Here is an 18,504-nt window from a genome sequence, read left to right as displayed (position 1 = left end):
TTCCCGATCTTCACCGAGTGCCCCGAAACACTTTTCGCGTAGTGTGCGGAGATTATCCTCAAGTATGGTGGTGGCGTTGTCAAAGTGGAAATCCTCGAGAGCCAGGTTCGGCGGCACCCAATCGACTGAGTTGTACATCTTCCGCCACATGCGATCGATCCACCATGGGTTGCTGAATTGCATGACCGGATTGACATACTCCGACTGGCCGACGAAGTGTGATGGCAATGGATAAGATTCCTTGGAACGAAGATGCCCGTCGTTTGCCGCCGCGATTTTCGCCCACTCATGCATCAGTTCGATATATGCAGCATCTCCTTCAATCGAAGCGAGACCCGTGGTGGTGCCGTTGGGGAACGCGACTGCGCAATGAGCGCCAGTGAGTGTGAGCTCCACACCGAATACCAGATCTGCATCGCCGTGCTGCTGGCCACGGTCACCACCGAAGTGCCAGTGCCAGCCAAATGATGCCGACGGCAGCTTACCAAGTATCAGACTCAGCAGTCGCCTCATGTCGTCGATGTGCTGTGTGGTGTGTGCTGTGCAGGAGTCCTGCCAAGGTGGTGTGTCGAAGAGTGCAGAGTGCAGCTTCAGATTCAAATCTCAACGGCTTTCACTTCACTCACGCACCTTCCTCCTCAACCCTCACCACCCCCACCAAACCAAGCCAAGCAAGCCAAGCCAACCTACTTAAACACTTCAAACCATTCAACAATCATCGCCAGCCCAGACGAACGCGGGTTCCAATCCGAGAGCAAGTCGCCAGCCCCGTCGAACCCGGGTTAGCTCAACGGTAACGACGCAACACTATCAGACACCGAAAATCATCACAACATCAATCAGTTCAATTCCGGCGACGAGTACGGCTAAGGGCAAACCGTCTAAACCCTGAAAATCCTGATTAAATTATCAGGTAAAGATGTAGGAATTCATTTCAAACGGGGTACTTGAATTCCGAACTTTTTGCTGTTTTTTTGATGATGATCTATGGGTTCGAGCCCGGGTGGTGGCAAGAGAAGTTGACTTTCTCTTCTTTTTTTTTCTTTCGTTGCGCGCGCCGTCAAATCATGGATATGATGTTGGCTTGATTTTTTGGGGGGCTTCGAAGACACTTTCCACTTCATATTTCTCGTGGCAGATCGCAGTATTCAATGAAGAAAAGCCATTTTATAACACCTGTCTTCGGTCTGATCACCCGCTTCTGCCTCATTCGTGTCGATAAAAGCGCAGCGACATCTCATGAATTTGTCGGTCTTGGCGCTTCACATGTCTGCCAAGACTCCTGTCATTAGCGTCACTCTGCGATCGATTGGCGCGATTTGAGTCCATCAGTGAGAGTGATGTGCCGCTAAAATCATAGATACTCGAATACATAGTACAGCTTAATTTCTGCTCTCCACAGAGTAGCATTTGATATGGTCAATTCATGCATGCGTGTTAACTCAAAGAAAAAGTCATGTCATGTCAAGTCTTCTACGAAGTCCCGTGATCGGGTCACTTCTTCATGCGGTGGTGATGACCAAGAGTGTGCGCATTCCGGGACGCCTGCGTGCCGACGCCTTAGTGAACCTCAAATCGCTGCTGCCTTCCCTGGTCCGTTCCAACGAGTTCCGTATGCTCGTTTCGTATCGGCCGTGATTGTAGAACTCCTGCTTTCCCTCGTCCACTCCAAATTTTGCAACTCACTATGTCTCTGAAGCTACTTTCTTGTCACCTTCCTACTGCCGGTCGTCGATTTCCATAGCATCCTTCAAACGCCATGGAAATTTATTGTCTGATTGGAATGGCGCCGTTACCATTCTCCGCAGCAGATGTGGCCGCTTGTGCAATTTCCTCGCCGTCTTGCTCATCCACACTCATTCCTCGCTGCAAGATCGAGCCCTCCTTGACCGGACTGCCGCTTTGCTGGGATGGGGTTGGATGCAGGCTTGGTGGAACGCCAGAGATCGAGCCTCGGGGGCCATTCTCTCCGGTGGGCGTGCCAGCAGACTGTACTTGCGAAAGATGGGGAATGTTTTCGGGTCTGCGGGGTCTGTCAGCAATTGTGTAACCTTGTGCAAAGCGAAGAACTCACGTTGGGTGCTCCCGACCTAAGCCTCCTCCCAAAGAGCCACTGTCGGACTTTCCTGCCTTGGACATGGCATAGTCGCCAGAGTCGAAGTACTTGCGCTCCTGGAGCTTCTTGCTGAAGAGGTCCTTCTTGTTAGGAAGCTTGCCATATAATCTGAACAGCTTTTGTTCCTCCTCTGTGAGCGAACTGATGTCCACCTTGTTCTTCTGGTGTGGGTTCAGGGCCATGGTGAATAGAGGTAGTCAGGGTCCGCTGTGTGGAGCAAAGGAAAAGCTGGGCTCCTGAGCCTGCAGGAATCGCTTCTTTGTTTGTCGAGGGCTTGCTGTGACTGTATCGAGCGGGCGGGCGCTTGACGACTGCTTGCTATTGACAAAGCACTGGTGGCCGTGTCGTGACCAAAAGGGCCTCCGCGGGGCAGCCGATATCTTCTGACACGCGTCACACGGATGGATCTCGAAATCGAACGTTGATTGTTGAAGGTTCCGATCTGGCTGTGATGCTATAAGCAAGTGCGGTGGATATTTTCGAGCAGAGCAGGACGGCAGGTGTTCAATGCGTGTTCGGGTGTGAGAAAAGGAGTGCGAGGATGGTTCAGTGCCGTGGACTCGTGACGCCTGACGTCGGGCTCGTCGCTGTGGTTTGACGACAGAAGCGTTTGGGCTGCGAAGCTCGGACGGCCTTTCCATTGGCGGAAGATCGCCGACAAGGATCTTGGTCGAGGCTGGGCCAAATCGCGGGTCTTCTTTCCTTCTTCTTTCGTAGAACCCTATACCTGTACGGTACTGTACCACACACGCTGCCTCCAATTGCTGATAAATAATTGACCTCTACGATATGCACGAGTGGCGCGACGGGGTTGAGCGTCAGAATGAAAGTGTTTACGGACCGACATCGGGGTGCTGACCTCGTCCAGGCATTGTTGTGCATTTCTTCAATTCACCACGCTACCTGCCACCAATATTAAATGCGTCTGCCTCCCGGAAGAGTATGCAGCGCAAATGTGCCTTCATCGTGGTAAACGCCTTTGGACGGAGGTTGTAATTCACAACCCATGGCAGCTGGCACAGCTCACGGTTGTGTGGACTTTCCGAAGGAGTTCCGAGTATCAATTTGCGAGTCGCAAGCGCAAGACAGTATGAATCGATACATACAAGTCCCCTGGGGCCTAGGGTGTAAACCACCCTAAACCCTAAATATCAGCTCTTACAGACAATCGCTTTTGGACTGCTCAGGTACCCTTATCAGTTTCCCCAAAAGGCACAATCACCGAATAACTCATGGGACTACCTTTCTCCTATACACCAGTCGTCAGGTACAGAGGCGTTATATTCCCATCGTCACTGAAAAATAGCTGCGGCCGTTCTCGACGATAGAAGTTGATCTCACTCCCATCGTCGTACTTCACAAGCGTACTAAAGGCTAGCGTCTTCGTATTGAATGACCAGGGACCATTGATCGAGCGCGAGAAAGCATGTCGTCCGACTTGGGGACCGTCGCCGAACCCACCTTCCTTCTCAAGAGAGTGGACCAACATATGATAGTTGCCACGAACATCCTGCTAGGTGAAAGGGTCCTCAGCTGGATTCCTGAAAATTGGTTGATCATTGTTGAGACGTGTGTATTCTCCGTCAAACCTATGTGCCTTTGCGAGGCCGCTGTGGAGTAAACACATGTTAGCTAGAGCTGCAAGATCGAGAGAAAATTTCCTCGAGTAGTGGAAGAGGAGAAGGATTCGTTACGACAGCGTTCCAGTTCTTGCTGTTTTCACCTTTGATAACCTGGCCGTGATGTTTCCATTTCTTCAAGTCTAGCGAGGACAGGACAGAAATGCCGCTTTCTCCATTGTGGAAGTTTCCAGGTCCGCACGGGAAGCTAGGATCAGTGCACTTGTCTTGGACCTTCTGCGGACATCCAATGTAGTGTGGTAAGTGCGGCTCATCCGCGGGACTGTACACTACAGTAGGATTGTGAGCGAAATGGCCCACGACTTCTTCGGCAAATATATAAGGTCCAGCTGGTCCTGTCTTCGACTCTGCTCGTATGATCCGACTGTATGGCGACCAGTAGTCGAGGCCGCAATGGTTGCTGAACTCAGAGAGGAAGGCATGATGGAAATCCTTATCGTGTGGATCTTGTACAACACTGAAACACCAACTCGAAATGCTCTCACCAGTGCGATTGTACCCAGTGTCCCTTCTCGCAGGGACGATTTCAAGCTCTCTACAATCTTCGCCTCGCTAGCCAGCATCACATTTGCATTCGCCAGCATACTCGGAGCAAATGCCGTTCAGACTGCAATCTTCGTCAGTCTCGCAAGCAAGAGCGATGCTGATAGTTAGTAGGATGAAGAAGAGCATTATGAGATGATACTGAAAAGTAGTCGGAAAATGCGGATCAGTAAGTCATCTGGAATGGTTTGTGATGTTACCACGGCATGTTGCTTTTGATGTCCAGCTACATCAAAAGAGGTAATTCTTGATGAGGTACTGTCACAGACGCTGATCCTTGCTGACCTCAAGGATCGCAAAGCTCAAAGCTTGGTTATAAATGCAGCTTTCACGGGCAGTCTCTTATGGGTTTAGTATCAGCAGTGATAGCTGTAACATCATCTGTAAGCATGCTTAGTGAGGAAAGGTTGGCGATCTTCGTGTCTTTAGGATGGCCATGTCTACGTGAGGAAGTCTTCGCAGCCCGAGGGCTGTCCTCAGATATTGACAACAGCGCAGCATCCCGGTGTGATGATCGTTAGCTTTGGCCAGCTGGTGTGCATTGGGCTTATAAGACTGCCTATGGTAATGCGACGTCGCAGGGCGGCTTCGAACAACTCTTGCGACGTCGACTCGGTGAGCGCCAAGAAGGCAGGTGTGTCTTGTGGCCTAGGTGACTACACAGCAGCTTCTGGCCTTATGAGATGATGTTTGATGCGGCGCGCGTGCTACAGAAGTGAACCAACATGTCGAAGGGGGGATATGCTATCTCCGTTTCAGCCCCTTCCTGATTGAACGCAAGTAGCAGAGGCAGGCACAACACGCACCTTCCACTATCGGACTTTCAACTGATGCTGCCTGCTTACTGCTCCTTACGTTAGCAAGGGTCTAAGGACTAAAGTTAACTAATGCAAGTAGACATCCTTATAGATTTAAGAAGCTATACAACCAGCGGGAGACAATCCTTTAGATTGAAAGTCGAAACACGACAGCATAATACAAGATGTATTCAACTTAAAGCAAGAAAATTGAAGAGGTGGATCGAGAGGGATTCAAGCTGCAAGCTAGCGGTCTATCGTGTCTAAATTGCGCCCGGGTCTCTTTTCAAGCTAACAGCTAGCTGACTGGCTTGTTAGCCCTGCTGGCCTACAGCATTACTAACATCTACGTCTGCTATCTGGTAACACTTGGAGCTATCTATATCGGTATTTCTTATAGTCCTCGGGTGGTTGGAAGCCTTCTAGGGATACAGTGTTGCTGCCCTTTGTAGGCAATCTAGACGCTATTCGCATAGCGTTTCTTACGAAGGAGTGTTTTGTAATTTTCATTTCTGCATCTTTGACAATATGCTCAACAATATATAGAGGCTTTGTTTCTTTGAAACGATATCTAGGATCAATTCTAACATAACTTTTGACGACAATGCGTGGTTGGTCTGCTATTCAGTATAGACTGCATCCTTATAAGGATAGAATAGCCGCTTTGCGACATTTGTCCTCAGGCTCTTCACAGAAGACTTCTTCCAGCCGCTAAACCAGATATAGAAGAAAGTGATGGCAACTGAGATGACGTGGAAGGTACACACAGAGCGGAAGAAGTCACCATGAAGAGCCTGAGAAGGAGGTAGGGGATATGGATGTTTACACTCAGGCTCTCGACCGAATCTCGGCCGCAAGCATTCCCGCGGTCAGACCGCAAGCACTTCCAAGGCGACGACATCGACAAAGTGCAGCTACATTGGGATAACTGCGACCCTAATTCAACAGAGAAACAACGCACTCACAGCAATACCAATATAGCTGTGATCCCAGCTTATCGACCATGGCCGACGCAAAGCAACAAATCATGGACCAAGTCCGCCAACAAGCTGCGCTCGCGAATGCAAGATTGCTGGTAGAGGTAAGCAGACAACTCGCAGCGGATCAAAGCCACTTCTCTAAAACGAATGATAGAAGCTCAACGAACACTGCTTCGAGCGCTGCGTACCAAAACCTGGCTCGTCCTTAAGTTCCGGCGAGACGAGTTGCTACACGGCCTGCATGGAGAAGTACATGGCGAGCTGGAATACCGTATCGAAACAATACCTCGGACACGTGCAGAAAGGTATAGGAAGTGGACAAGGTGCTTTTGGGCTTTGAGATGACACCACACCGAACTGAGGAAAAGGAGGAAATCCCGAAAAGACAATGAGTGAGATGCATTTGCCTGGCGTTTGGGGCTGCACATCAAATCGGAAGAAGAAGTTGTCATGAATTTGAGGACAGTAGAGCTGGTGCTCGTTGTACATTATGCGTTGCAAGAAACAGCGCCAGATATATCCATGCTCTGATGCCAGTAGCGTGGAGGAGAACGCCGGAAGTGCGAATGCTCCAGAACTCCACGCCAAAATTTATGATATGCAAACGCCTTGTTATATCACTGGTTCCAAGCTGTGACTGCAGGCTTTGTCGGAGGGGGACTCAACATGGTCTTCTGTCTCTCCTTGTATTCCTTCACGATGATACTGCAAGCCACCTCTTTACACAACTGTTTTCGCCGTGCAGCGGGAAGCAGGCTCGCGAACTCCAGACCCGACGCACGCTCAACTGCCTCGAGAGGCACTTCGAAGTCTTGGAGCGGCTTATCGTTGGGAATTTTATCGTTCGGCAACACAAATGCACCCAAGCTGACTTTGCCTCCAGTCTTTCCATCCTCGGCGAAGATGATCTTGTAGAAGTGAGTGGGCACTGCAACGTTTGGTGGATGTCCAACCACTTCGTACGTCACTTTCCACTTGCCATCCGCATCTCGTTTTGGCAGATACAGAGGCCCAGTCACTATTCGCACAGAGGGATAGAACGAAGTCAATCTCCTGCAGAAATCTTCAAAATGTGCCCAATAGTCTCGATTGAAGCCGTCTCCAACCTGCGGGCACATATTTGACAGCGCAAAGGTCGAATCCATGGCTTCTTGACTCCACTTCGCATCTGCAGCAGGGACCTGGTGTCCGCGATCGTAGCCTGACCTGTAGTAGTCCTTCAACTTGGCTCTGAACTTTTCTGGTATGCTCATGTCTTCCGCAAATGCTGAATGTCTCCTGTCACCGCCTTGCATCAGCAGGCTTGCTGGAGTGATGTGTTCTGCCACCCAATGGGGATTTCTGGTCGCTCGGTTGAAAGACGAAGTCAAGGAGCATGCATTTCGAATGTCGGCGACCGGTCCGGGAAAGCCATATTGGAAGACTCCAGCGGGGTCGACTGGAGGGATCGAGGGTACTTTTGGATCGTCTCGTGGAAGCGCAATCGGTACAGGAGCTGGTGGGCCAGTTCGCGATGCGGGCGTCGAGGTTGTCGTTGTGGTAGTCGCGATAGTATCTGTGTGCTTCTCTTTCGGCCTCCCCAGACCGTACAGAGCCGCGGTTGTCGCAGCTCCAACTGCTGCGCCTGCGCCAGCGACGACGGCCAACGTAAACTTCGACATGACTGGCGCTGGACGAGGCATCCACAAGCAGCGAGCAGACACTCGCTACTTATGTTCGGCCTTCCTGTTCCTACCAAATTCAAAGCCGTCACCTGAGAAGGTCATCTACACGAAGTTTCAGCGACGCGCCAGCCGTAGACGCGCATGCCAAGCCAATGAGAGTGGGGCATTGAAGCAGGGATATTCTACCGCAAAGTGAAACATTGCTTCGACCTCGCTCGTTTTCCATCTCTCACAGTACAGTGAAACTCTTTCGCGAATGTCTGCAGCGCACATCGAGAGCGGCTGTTCTTCTGATACACGATCACGAGCACTTGAGGAAGAGCCTTGAGCGGAGAGATACAGGAAGGTATATGGCTCTCGCTCGTATCAACAGGGAAGGCAACATGCACGATCGCGGTTGCGTTTGTGGTTGCTGTTCGCAGCTGGCAAGCGGTAGGATGCATGACGGGTGCGGTCCACCATGATCCATACTTCTTTTATCTTCAAGTTCGAAATGAACGAGACACAAACAAATCCACCTGCGACTCGACATCGCAATGACTGAACCCAGACCACGCCCGTTGACAGCTATTTCTACTGACTTCATCCAATAAGTATTCACGAGCGTGCACTCACGCTGTCACATGTATCGGCGCTGGATTGCCTCTCCAAAATGACCGCTCTGCGTCACAAGATCTTTGACAATGGCGCGACCTGCTCATTCACGGGCGTGGCGCAGGAGATATTTGAGAAGGCCGCTCCATCGCATACCTTTCTGCTTTCCATCGACACCGCCAGACAAGCCTTGGACACGCTTACCAACGACCTTCACACAATCATTCATGGGTCTCAACCCCCAAGCAGAACCATACACGCCGCAGCAAGCTCGATACACCAGTCCCGAAGGGACAACATTTTTATACGAGCCTCGCCTGCTTGGACATCCGACAGGCATAACCGAAGCCAATTCCGGGATTGAAGAACAGCCAGCCCCGGAACCATTCTGGCATCAATACCCCTCGTGGACTAGGCAGCGACTTTATTACTTTCCAGAATTCGGATACGTTGACCATCCCGTCTACACAGATTACGCAATGGACGGTTCCATCACTTTCATTGGTTATGGCACTCGCGAGGGCAAGAAGATTGCCAAGACCGACCGACCATCGCAGAAGCGTCGATACGACGAAATGGTGGAAATATATGTCGGTGACGAGTTTGTCCAAAATATTCCTTTACGACTATTGAAGCGCTTTTCTCGAGCTGCGAATGAGCAATTCTCGTCCAATGAGGGCACGTCATCGCAACCTCATTCGAAATTCGACTGCGGCAGTGAGTCTGAGGCCTCAACGTCAGCTCCAAGATTGCCTGGAGGCAAAAAGCAGATGGGGCTGTACTTGGAAGGTGTCAAAGCGGCCGACTACCCACGCATAACATTCGTCAAGGACGCGCTCAATTGGATGAAGTCCAACGAAGGTGAGAATGAAAATCTCATTAATTTCGGCCCGAGCGAGCCCAGCGAGACAGGAATTCTGGGTCTCCTGGAAAGCTATCAGGTTGCCGTGGCACTCCAGATCCGGCCCCCAAGTGTGACAAACGCCTTGAGGACGGAGTTAAAGAACAGAGTGACCGAGACAGTCCCTGAAGATGTCGAGAACATGCTGCGAGATGTTACGCAGTATCTTCCAGTTAATGATGTGGTGACTGTTCGGGCTATCACAGCAGCATGGGACAGGTGGAGTAACCATGTGTACACCAGGGAGGAGTGGCTCGGCATCAAGGAACTGCTGTTGAACTCTGAGAACAAGGCGCTGGCTAGGAAGGCAAAGGCGATCTTTGACTACCGCATGAATGGCAAGCAGAAGCGACTGCAAGAGCAGACACCGGACGATCGCGCCATGGAGCAACATCACGAGGGCTGGCGCAGACTGTGTGAGAATTCAGACCAGAACGTGGCGGAGGCTAGGGCCAGTGGCGGTGGACGGAGACGGAACAGACGTGCTCAACAGGAGCGTCGTGACTCTGCGAAGTGAATGTTGCGGTGTTAATCGCGTTGCGCGTAGTGGTGTGGAGCCAGAGAGAATGAGCTCTTAACGGGAGCAGAACGTAGCGCTTTTGGGCCAAGGGCAGGGAATGATGGTCTCAAACAGCAGAAGCGCGACTCCGGGAGACCATAGCAGCAGTGGCCGTTTGCTTTCGCACAGCGACGTAAGACCACGACCGGATTGAAGAGCGACTGATTTGAAGCGCGTCCTTCACAATAAAACAGCTCTTGCTGACTCAAGGCCGCTGCAGCATTCTTTTTCATGACTCGAGTAGCACTATGGTATCATAATAGCCATTCCAATTGATTGTCCCTTCCGAAATTCCTCCATCCACTGAGCTGCTCCTTCCATAAACCTGTCTCCAATTCCAATATAAGCCGAAATCGGAAGGAAGAAGCTTTTGTTGGCAGGGCGGTATGGAAAGAGCTTGCCCGGCACGCCCTGTTACGGGCAAGCTTGTTATCGATACCACGGCTCCTACATAAGCCAAAAAAACCTGCCAACAAAGCCAATCCATTCACAAGCAAGACACCTCACAAGCGAGACACCTCACCTCACCAATAGTCCCCCAAAGAATTCTCCCCCATCCCCCATCCTCAGCAACAATGTCCGCAAACAAAAAAGTCATCCTCACCGACTCCGCCCCAAAGCCCCTCCCAGGAATCTACTCCCAAGCCATCGTCGCCAACGGCACAGTCTACTGCTCGGGCCAAGTAGCCATGGACCCCGAAACGGGAAAACTAGTCGAAGGAAGCATCGCCGATAGAACCGTGCGTCTAATCCTCATCCTCACCCTCTCATCCCATCCCCCTTCTCTAACAACGCTTGTATGGATCCAGCACCAATGCATAAAAAACCTCTCCGCCGTCCTCCAAGCCGCGGGAACTTCGATCGAGAACGCAGTCAAAGTCAACGTCTTCATCGACGACATGAAGAATTTTGCGGACATGAATGCCGTTTATACCAAGTACTGGGGGGAGAAGAAACCTTGTAGGACTTGTGTTGCGGCGAAGCAGTTGCCTTTGGGGACCGGTGAGTGTTACGCGAGTGATGATGGGTGATGATGATGATGATGATGATGATGATGATGATACTGATGTGTTGTTTATCTATCTTAGATGTTGAGATTGAGTGTATTGCTGTTTTGCCATCAGCGTAAGTACGTACATACGTCAACACTGGATTGGAATTTTGGGGGAATTTGGGAAATGTGGAGTTGACGAGAATTGTTGAAAGTAGAGGAAGTAAATTATGATCTCTCTTGTGGAGCATCCACGTTTCCGCCATACATGCAGAATGTTCAGAAATGAAGATTATGCTCGCCATGCTATACTAAAATTCACTACTGGTTTCCCAAAAAAGCTTGTTCGTTAATGTCATGAAACATGTAAATCGTTCAAACATGTCGTCGCTGGTAGCTCCTCGCCAATTACTTGTCAAATGGTGCTGGGGCAGGACTCTTCGCCGGCTCCCTATAATAAATCATCCCAGAAGATAAATGTCTAGATCTCGACCGGTTTTGATGCGTGGGTCTAAAGGGACCTGATCCCAGTGCTTTTGGTGCTGTTTGCTTTGATGTCGGAGATGACCTGGAAGGCGGGCGATTGCTCTGCGACGATCCAGGCCTGGACACATCGGGAGCTATTCTTTCCTTCATTCTCTTGAGGAACCCAGTCTTTTTCTGCTGTTCTAAGCGATACAGGTGTGGGCTTTCGATGCGTGCAAGATTTTCCACTTGACGTTGTTTCTCAAACTCGGTGGGATCAATGCCCAAGTTCGAAGCTGCTTTGGGAAAGAGTGTGGGATTTGTGCTGGGGCGCACGCTCGTCCTCCCACGTGCAGATATCGGCGATGCTTGCGGCTCAGGTGATGTGTCTTTCAAAATGACCCGCGGAGCGGGGGAGAAGGTGTCTGCAGTAGCCTTTGGTCCCATGAGGGAGCGCTGTGGAACAGGCGGATGCTTACCAGACCCACGACGTCTTGGTTGCCATGGCTGAGAAGTTGCATCAGGATCATCTCTGCTGCCGACGTGGACTACATTACGCGGAAGCGAACGGCCTCTTGGAATTGACAAAGACGTACGAGGATTGCTGGTCCTCTCTTTCTTGGTCCTTAACGGCGGGGGGATATCTGCGGGCGTCGGCTCCCACGGAGTCGATGTTGATTGTGGCGGAGGTGTCGATACAGAATTGGGGGCACGTACTTTCAACGGGCTTGCACTTTTTCTCGGCGACTTGGGGCTGATGCTCCTCCTCTCGTCTGCAAGCTGCTGCGATCTTGTTGAGAACTGTCCATACTCATGCTCGAATCGTGAAGGATCAACGGACAAGTCTCCCTCTAGCAAAGATCGGCTGTTGATCAGGTCTGCCATCTTGCGGTCGTAGTCCTGTGTAATGGCCTGGAACTCCTCGGCATGCTTCAGGACAATTTGCGACTTGCGCTTCGATAGACGCTTGCTGTGCTCGGCAACGAGCTTCTCTTCGGCATTGCGAAGTGCTCTAGCTTGATCAACAGGCATGCCGGTGAGCATCGCATTCCGCTCAACAGAGTCATCGAAGTCTTCACCATACTCAGCCAAAAGCTTCTTCTGATCTTTGGCAAATGCCGCTGTCTGCTTCGATGTCACCATGCGTTCCATCCTGTCCTTGTCTCGAGCGAGTGTGTCAATCTTGGCAAGGTAGTCTGCTGCCAGCTCGTCTTTCGCTCTCTGCAGCTCGCCAACGTGCTCTTCTATCTTCCGTGCGAACAGAGCCTCGTTTGCACTGATAACGCTACCGAGCTGGGACAGCTCTGCACGTGCATTATCAAGATAATCCTCGAAAGAGCGCGTTCTCCAAGCCATTTCGTCCTCGGCCTTTGCTTGTCTAGCACCAGGACTGAGCGGTGTTGAAGGACGACCAGCAGAGCTGTAGCCTGTGCTTGGTCGGCTTATCCTGGTTCTCATTTGCCTGATGGAAGCTTGATCCACCTTGGGCTCTGAAACAAGCGCATCGGTTTGCACAAGTGCATCGCGAGTGTTTTGTGGCGTGGGTTTTGGACGTGCACGTTGTTGCAACAGCATCTCAAGCTCCTTCACCAGGAATTCATTCTGGCGAGCGACCTCATTTTTCTCATCGAGACGTTTCTGCAGAAGCAGTCGCATTGCAGCTCGCTCTTCTTCCATGCTGCTGACTCGTAGCTTCAATTCCGCCACCTCTTCCCGTAGCGGGCCCGAGGTGGAAGTCCTTGGTGTCGCTGCTCCGCCCGAGTGTGTGGCTTGGAGGTCTCGGAGCGAAGCCTGGACCTGCTCCAGCTGCTGTGTGAGATCGTCTTTCTCTCGACCCAAAGCGTCCATGTGCTCCTCACAGTCCTTCTTGACATCATTGACACGACGGTCAGCTTGCGCAAGTTGCTGTCTCAGGGAGGCTAAAGATCTTTCAGCCTCAGCTTGACCCGTCATGGACGCATCGAGCCTTGTCCGCATTGCCACAATCTCTGCAGTGAATGAATCTTGTTTCGACGCCAGCTCTGCAGCCTTTTCTTCCTCAAGACGTGCTTCCACTTCGGCCAGCTTGGAGGCGGACTCGGTCTCTAATCGTAGCAGCTCGCCCTGCTGGAATTCGGAATGCTTGAGACGAATCTTTTCGAGCTCTCTGCTGTGTGCAGTGGCTTGGGACGTGCTGTTCTCCTCGGCGGCACGACGAGCTTGGTCGAGTGCAGACTCGATCTCCTTGCGATGAGTCTGCTCGAGCTCTGTCAATCGAGCGGCAGAGTGCTTGGAGGCATTGACGCGAATTTGGGCAACGGCATCCTGGTGACGCTTCTTCAGGTTGCGCACCTCCGCTTGACCACCCTGCTGTGCTTTGGCTACCGCGGCGTCAAGCGCAGCTCTGTGCTGTAGTTCCGCCGCCGCAGCCCTCTGATCGGCTTGCTGCTGAGCCTCAGTCAAGGCTTTGAGCAAGGCATCTGAATGCAGCTTCTCAACCTCTTTCAGACGAGATGCTGTGCTTTCGTCACTGTTGGCTACGGCGGCCGAAATCGCCTTTGAATGCTCTTCCTTCATCTGCACCATTCTGCTAGTCCACACCGAATCATGTTCTGAGAGGGCCTGCTCGTGGCTCGACTTGGCTTGCTCAAGTTGAGACTGCAGGGTTGACTGTAGCTTGCCGACTTGCTTCAAGTGAGTGTTGCGCGTAGACTCCAGCTGCTTCTCCAGGCTGCCCTTGATGCTGGCCAGGGCTTGTTCGTGCTCGGTGCGCAGCATCTCGAGTTCGTGCTGTGCTTCAGACAGGGCAGAATCATGCTTCATCTGAGCATTGTGCAGCTCTTCACGATGCGCCTCGCGGGCACGCTCAGCCTCGGACTCGTGGTGCGACGCTTGCTCTGCCAGAGCCGCTTGAGCACTGTCGAGTTCTCGTCGGATGGCTTTGCGTTCTTCCTCGTATTTCGCATTTGTCTGCATCTGCTCTGTGTTGTGCTCTGCTTGGAGTCGCTTCACTTCGTCCCGTCTTTCAGCGCCGACCTTGTCTATCACGGCTGTAGAGGTAGCTTCGGCAGCGTGGATCTGAGATTTGTGCTCATCTTTCAGTCTGCTCAGCTCATTCTGATGCGCTTCACGAAGCTGTTGAGCCAGAGCAGTGCCCTCGGCCTGAGAATGGCCCAGTTCGCGGCTGTGACTTTCACGAGCATCAGACAAGGCAGCCAAGTGCACTGCATCCCTCTCAGCAAGCTCCTGTTGATGCTTGCGAGTCAATTCCGTCAGCTTCTGTGTGAACTCTTGATTCGACTTCGCAAGATCCAAATCATGCTGGTTTCTGACATCTTCAAGCGTCTGGTCAAGCGTGATCTGCCCTTTTACGTCTGAATCCCGATGAGCAGCTTCCTGCGCAGCAAGCTGCTCTTCATGCTGTTTTCGGAGGTCTGCAATTCCGCGATCGCTGCTTTCCTGGACCTTTGCCAGTTCAGCGCGGTGACCGGCCTGTATCTTCTCCACTGCTGACTGGTGGCATCTCTGAAGCTCTGCCATCTTTGCTTCGTACTCAGCTTCCGACTTCGTTGAAGCAGCTATCGCCTTTTCGAGCTCTTCCCGAACCCTGTGAAGCTCGCGATCTCGGGATGACATTGCCGTGTCATGGTTGGACTTCAGCTGTGATAGTTGTGCATCGTGATCTGATTGTAACTTGCTCAGCCTACTTTCATTCTCCGCGACTGAAGCAGACGATGCCTCGTTCGAAGACTTCGCATCAGCTAGGGCTTTGTCCAGTTCAGCTTGCAAACTGTTGAGCTTCTGAGTGTGCTCAGCTTTCAATGCTGCCACGGCGGCGGTATGCTCGTCTTGGGCCCTGGAGAGGCCTCTTTTATGATCGGCATCGGACGCCTCGCTTGCGCTCAGTCTCGTTGCGACATCTTCTCGAGCCTGGTCCAATTCCGCTTGCAGCGATTTGAGTGCGGTATCGTGGCCGGTTCTCAGCTCGACTATCTCGGAAGTATGTGAAGCACGCAAGCCATCTGCTTCTCTCCGGGTCTTGTCGGCTTCAGTCTTTAGCTTCTGATCCTGCTCTTGGCGAAGCTGCTCAATCTTCTCGTTGTATCGACCCTGAACAGCTGAAAGGGTGGCACTATGTGAGCGTTTCATCTCTCGCATCTGCTCCTCAGCTTTCCGCAATGCTTCTTCGTAATCAGCCTTGAGCTCACTACTTCGTTGATCATGCTCTTTCTGCCAGACTGCGATATCTGCAATATGCTTCTCCCGGAGCTTGTTCATCTCCTCTTCATGCTCAGTTCTCAAGTCATTAACGGAAGATTCATGAGACCTTGCCAGAGATAGGCTTTGTTCTTCCGCAGCGCGCAAAGCCTTTTCGTGCACACCTCCAAGCTCTGCGAGGGTTTGCTGATGTTCTTCACGCATGATAGCGAGCTCGGATTCGTGCGAATTCCGCAGCTCCGCAATCTGCTTATCTATTTCAGACCGGTCCACCTCCTTCTCGGATGAGTGACGACCTATCAGATTAAGAATGGCAGTCTCGTGTTCTTGTTGATTTTTAGATATAGTAGTCTGATACTCCTCCTGGAGTTCCTTGAGGTTCGACTGAAGGGTCTGACACTCGGCCTCATGAGTCTGCAGCAGTTGCATCCGTCTGTCATTATTATCCTGGTTCAATGCTTCCAGAGCAGCCTCATATTGAGATAGTAGTGCACTCTTCTCCCGATCAAATTCGTCCTCAAGATTGGTCATATCTTGATCGTGCTGAGCGTCTTTCTCTTTCATAGCAGTCGCCAATTCTGCGGTGATTTTCTTGATTTCGTCATCTTTCTCAGCAAAAGCAGATGCTGTCGAGGTTTCCTTGTCCTGAGCCGAGGTTTGCAGCTCAGCATATGCTTTGCGTGCACTGTCAAGCTGCTCTTCGACATCTTTGAGTGTTGCGCGGATGCCGTCAAGTTCCTTCGAATACTGTCCTTCCGAGCCCTTGATCTGCTCGCGCAAAGCTCCGGTGATCTTCAATTCGCTCGCAAGGAGTCGTTTCGTCTCCTCATGCTTGGCTTCTGCGCTCGCTTCGGTCTCGGCCTGCTGACTTTTTAGATCGTCTGCGGCCTTCCTCGCAGTCTCGAGCTGTCTCTCGTGTTCGGTGCGGATAGTTTCGATTTCCTGGGCGTGGGAGACTCTCAATTGTTCAGTCTGCTGTGTGACATGATCGAGTTCATCGCTGATTGAGTTGATCTTCTCCTTATGACGAGAGTCGTCCTCACGCTGCTGCTTGAGCGTTGCGATCGCGGTCTGTTGCTCGTCGCGTTCGGAAGTGATGCTGTCGCAGCGCGCTCTGAGAACATTCAATTCTTCCTTCAATGTGCGATCGCTTTCCTCGTGGGTACTGATCACAGTCTGCAGATGATGCGTGATCTGGTGGTTGTGTTCCTCCAACTTGACCAACCTTTCGTTCGCTGCAGTTAAAGATGCTTGGACTTCAGCCTTCTGAGCTTCCAGTGTGTTGACTAGCTCCTGAGCGGTTTTGCGATCCGCTTCAACTCGAGCTTTCTCCGCCTGTGTCTCTGCTAACTGATTCTGGGTTTGTTGCAGCGCTTTGGTGACATCCTGAACCCGTCCATTCAGTCTCGAGATATCTTTCTGGGCCGCTTGCAATGCCGCCTGTATATTTTGCTTCTCCGACGTAGACTGTCGCAATTGTTCTTGTAACTTCTCTTTCTCACTCGTCAATCCATCGACTCTCCGCTCTGCAGACTCAAGCAATGACTCCAGCTGCTCTTTCTGCTTGTCAAACCTCTCCTGTGCTCTTTCAAGCTCTGCATCCCGCTCGTCAAATACTGACTCGGCCTCAGATTCCGACTCTTGCCCCGGGTCGATCTGCGAGATTCTTCTCTCCAGCGTCGGCTTGACTTCCTGCTGTTCATGTTTTATTCTCTTCTTGAGCGCGTCCAATTCGTGAAATATGTGATGATGCGTTAGGAGTTCTCCAGACCGGTTCCTGCTGCGGAACAGCACTGCGGTCACACTGCCTGAGTGTTGCTGTGGTGCATCTTTCGCTCGGGTAATGAGCGTCTTGATGTGGTCTATCTCTTGGCTGATTGTCCTTGGTCCAGCTGAGGATCCTGGGCGTTCTGTGCTTTCGCTCCATGCTCGACTGGGAGGACGCGAGCTACCACTTCCGAACGAACCTCGCGATGTGAGATCCATGTCGCCGCCGATGTGCTACCTCACGCGAGAACTGATTGCCATGTTGCAGCACAATCTGAACGCGTGTATTCGTGCTGCCTATATGAATATGCACAAGAGTTACTGAGCAGATCCAGAATCTGGACCGAAAAGAGACAATGCCTCTGGCTCCTTCAAATGCAAGATGTGCTGGCGTCAAGCTAGCAGCCGGTCGAAGGAGATCCGTAAGTGCCCTGACTCGGTCTGGCCGAGCGGTGTCATAGATGAAATTTAATCAGAGAAAATCAAGAAACCAATTCCAAAATTATACAAGAAAGGACCGCGACGACCAGGTATTATAGAAGGCATCGCGTAGGATGTGCTGGTCGGGCGTCGACAAGGGAGCATGGAGCTCCCGTCTCGGATGATCTGAGCTCTGCCCGGAAACAAATCGTGCACGTCACGCATCTGTCTCGCCATCGGAACACATTTGAAGGAGCCCAAGTGAACTAAACATGTTAGTCTGCATTCATGTGTAATTCTCGGAAATGTAGGAACAGACTGTCATCAATGTCGGTGAAGCAAGATTGTTGGTTGGCAGCGTACTTGAATAAATCATGGAGGGTAGGCCGAGTCAGCGGATAATGGTGAGACACAATGACATTTCGATTGCACGTATGATCGCGAAAGCAGCTGATCACAGACAATCTGTATGCTTTCGGGCGCCTTCTATAGCCTCACAACATGAATGCTTCGCCGCAAACGAAACGTAATGCTGAGATGCGCCGCCGTGGGCTGCTAATGGAGCCTCTATGCCCAAGTCTGAGAACCGAAAGAGGCAATCGCTATGCCGTGGCTCGGTCGAGGCAAGTCAAGTCATCGATCAATATGAATGGGTTGGACCGAGATACACCCTGGAGAATCCGGCATATATACAAGGATTCGACGAGCTCGGACCAGAGTCACCAGACTGTGGGCGCAAGTGATGAGTGCTTCGCCGGTTCGTTGCGATCGGCGAATGCCATAGGCTGGCTAATGTCGCAGTGGGAGGCCGAACGGTTCAAGGACAGTCTGCGATTTCAAGTTCGAGAGTCAATGATTACTATCCGTGAT

At 51.6% G+C, this 18,504-nt stretch overlaps 10 protein-coding genes across 10 annotated transcripts; 6 read left to right on the top strand and 4 right to left on the bottom strand.

The window, feature by feature from the left end:
- Positions 1-505: 505 nt before the first annotated feature.
- Positions 506-1,865, top strand: MYCFIDRAFT_207412 (uncharacterized protein). Its single transcript, XM_007927228.1, has 8 exons — positions 506-991; positions 1,015-1,131; positions 1,163-1,247; positions 1,279-1,293; positions 1,325-1,342; positions 1,377-1,525; positions 1,565-1,612; positions 1,645-1,865. The coding sequence occupies exons 1-8, from the start codon at positions 978-980 to the stop codon at positions 1,742-1,744; spliced, it is 546 nt and encodes a 181-aa protein (XP_007925419.1). The 5' UTR covers positions 506-977; the 3' UTR covers positions 1,745-1,865.
- Positions 1,345-2,605, bottom strand: MYCFIDRAFT_71017 (uncharacterized protein). Its single transcript, XM_007926148.1, has 2 exons — positions 2,075-2,605; positions 1,345-2,023 (listed from the first exon to the last, which is right to left on the bottom strand). The coding sequence occupies exons 1-2, from the start codon at positions 2,296-2,298 to the stop codon at positions 1,768-1,770; spliced, it is 480 nt and encodes a 159-aa protein (XP_007924339.1). The 5' UTR covers positions 2,299-2,605; the 3' UTR covers positions 1,345-1,767.
- Positions 2,606-3,707: 1,102 nt separating this feature from the next.
- On the top strand, positions 3,708-5,130 carry MYCFIDRAFT_173755 (uncharacterized protein; the record flags this gene model as incomplete). Its single annotated transcript, XM_007927227.1, has 14 exons — positions 3,708-3,728; positions 3,755-3,785; positions 3,824-3,855; positions 3,883-3,960; positions 3,992-4,020; positions 4,044-4,374; positions 4,414-4,489; positions 4,526-4,611; positions 4,638-4,718; positions 4,749-4,806; positions 4,831-4,942; positions 4,967-4,987; positions 5,013-5,026; positions 5,081-5,130. The coding sequence occupies 14 exons, from the start codon at positions 3,708-3,710 to the stop codon at positions 5,128-5,130; spliced, it is 1,020 nt and encodes a 339-aa protein (XP_007925418.1).
- A 969-nt stretch (positions 5,131-6,099) lies between these two features.
- On the top strand, positions 6,100-6,416 carry MYCFIDRAFT_135264 (uncharacterized protein; the record flags this gene model as incomplete). The annotated part of the gene is made up of 2 exons (XM_007927226.1): positions 6,100-6,177; positions 6,231-6,416. 2 exons carry the CDS (start codon positions 6,100-6,102, stop codon positions 6,414-6,416), a joined length of 264 nt encoding a protein of 87 aa, XP_007925417.1.
- A 310-nt stretch (positions 6,417-6,726) lies between these two features.
- Positions 6,727-7,533, bottom strand: MYCFIDRAFT_5700 (uncharacterized protein; the record flags this gene model as incomplete). The annotated part of the gene is made up of 1 exon (XM_007925985.1): positions 6,727-7,533. A coding segment is annotated over one exon (807 nt), but the record flags the coding sequence as incomplete, so codon positions are not given.
- Positions 7,534-8,813: 1,280 nt separating this feature from the next.
- Positions 8,814-9,752, top strand: MYCFIDRAFT_195790 (uncharacterized protein; the record flags this gene model as incomplete). Its single annotated transcript, XM_007927225.1, has 1 exon — positions 8,814-9,752. The coding sequence occupies one exon, from the start codon at positions 8,814-8,816 to the stop codon at positions 9,750-9,752; it is 939 nt and encodes a 312-aa protein (XP_007925416.1).
- Positions 9,753-10,300: 548 nt separating this feature from the next.
- On the top strand, positions 10,301-11,105 carry MYCFIDRAFT_210993 (uncharacterized protein). The gene is made up of 3 exons (XM_007927224.1): positions 10,301-10,534; positions 10,604-10,796; positions 10,883-11,105. Exons 1-3 carry the CDS (start codon positions 10,370-10,372, stop codon positions 10,921-10,923), a joined length of 399 nt encoding a protein of 132 aa, XP_007925415.1. The 5' UTR covers positions 10,301-10,369; the 3' UTR covers positions 10,924-11,105.
- Positions 11,106-11,296: 191 nt separating this feature from the next.
- Positions 11,297-17,433, bottom strand: MYCFIDRAFT_195788 (uncharacterized protein; the record flags this gene model as incomplete). The annotated part of the gene is made up of 3 exons (XM_007927223.1): positions 11,297-11,389; positions 11,587-11,757; positions 11,968-17,433. The coding sequence occupies 3 exons, from the start codon at positions 17,431-17,433 to the stop codon at positions 11,297-11,299; spliced, it is 5,730 nt and encodes a 1,909-aa protein (XP_007925414.1).
- Positions 17,434-17,716: 283 nt separating this feature from the next.
- On the bottom strand, positions 17,717-18,137 carry MYCFIDRAFT_173751 (uncharacterized protein; the record flags this gene model as incomplete). Its single annotated transcript, XM_007927222.1, has 4 exons — positions 17,717-17,827; positions 17,851-17,914; positions 17,950-18,084; positions 18,133-18,137. 4 exons carry the CDS (start codon positions 18,135-18,137, stop codon positions 17,717-17,719), a joined length of 315 nt encoding a protein of 104 aa, XP_007925413.1.
- Positions 18,138-18,163: 26 nt separating this feature from the next.
- MYCFIDRAFT_173750 (uncharacterized protein) lies at positions 18,164-18,503 on the top strand (the record flags this gene model as incomplete). The annotated part of the gene is made up of 3 exons (XM_007927221.1): positions 18,164-18,181; positions 18,213-18,373; positions 18,419-18,503. 3 exons carry the CDS (start codon positions 18,164-18,166, stop codon positions 18,501-18,503), a joined length of 264 nt encoding a protein of 87 aa, XP_007925412.1.
- Between the last annotated feature and the right edge of the window lies 1 nt (position 18,504).

The sequence above is a fragment of the Pseudocercospora fijiensis genome, assembly GCF_000340215.1.
Source record: "Pseudocercospora fijiensis CIRAD86 unplaced genomic scaffold MYCFIscaffold_3, whole genome shotgun sequence".
Lineage (NCBI taxonomy): Eukaryota > Fungi > Ascomycota > Dothideomycetes > Mycosphaerellales > Mycosphaerellaceae > Pseudocercospora > Pseudocercospora fijiensis.
Note: the sequence above shows the minus strand (reverse complement) of the source record. Positions and strands in the feature narration are given on the sequence as shown.

Coding starts and splice junctions, on each gene's coding strand:
- MYCFIDRAFT_210993 (XM_007927224.1), top strand. CDS start 10,370: ATGTCCGCAAACAAAAAAGTCATCCTCACCGACTCCGCCCCAAAGCCC. Junction 10,535..10,603: donor GAAGCATCGCCGATAGAACC/GTGCGTCTAATC, acceptor GTATGGATCCAG/CACCAATGCATAAAAAACCT. Junction 10,797..10,882: donor GCAGTTGCCTTTGGGGACCG/GTGAGTGTTACG, acceptor TATCTATCTTAG/ATGTTGAGATTGAGTGTATT.
- MYCFIDRAFT_71017 (XM_007926148.1), bottom strand. CDS start 2,298: ATGGCCCTGAACCCACACCAGAAGAACAAGGTGGACATCAGTTCGCTC. Junction 2,024..2,074: donor TTAGGTCGGGAGCACCCAAC/GTGAGTTCTTCG, acceptor CAGACCCCGCAG/ACCCGAAAACATTCCCCATC.
- MYCFIDRAFT_207412 (XM_007927228.1), top strand. Junction 1,526..1,564: donor TGCGGTGGTGATGACCAAGA/GTGTGCGCATTC, acceptor CCGACGCCTTAG/TGAACCTCAAATCGCTGCTG. Junction 1,613..1,644: donor GGTCCGTTCCAACGAGTTCC/GTATGCTCGTTT, acceptor CCGTGATTGTAG/AACTCCTGCTTTCCCTCGTC.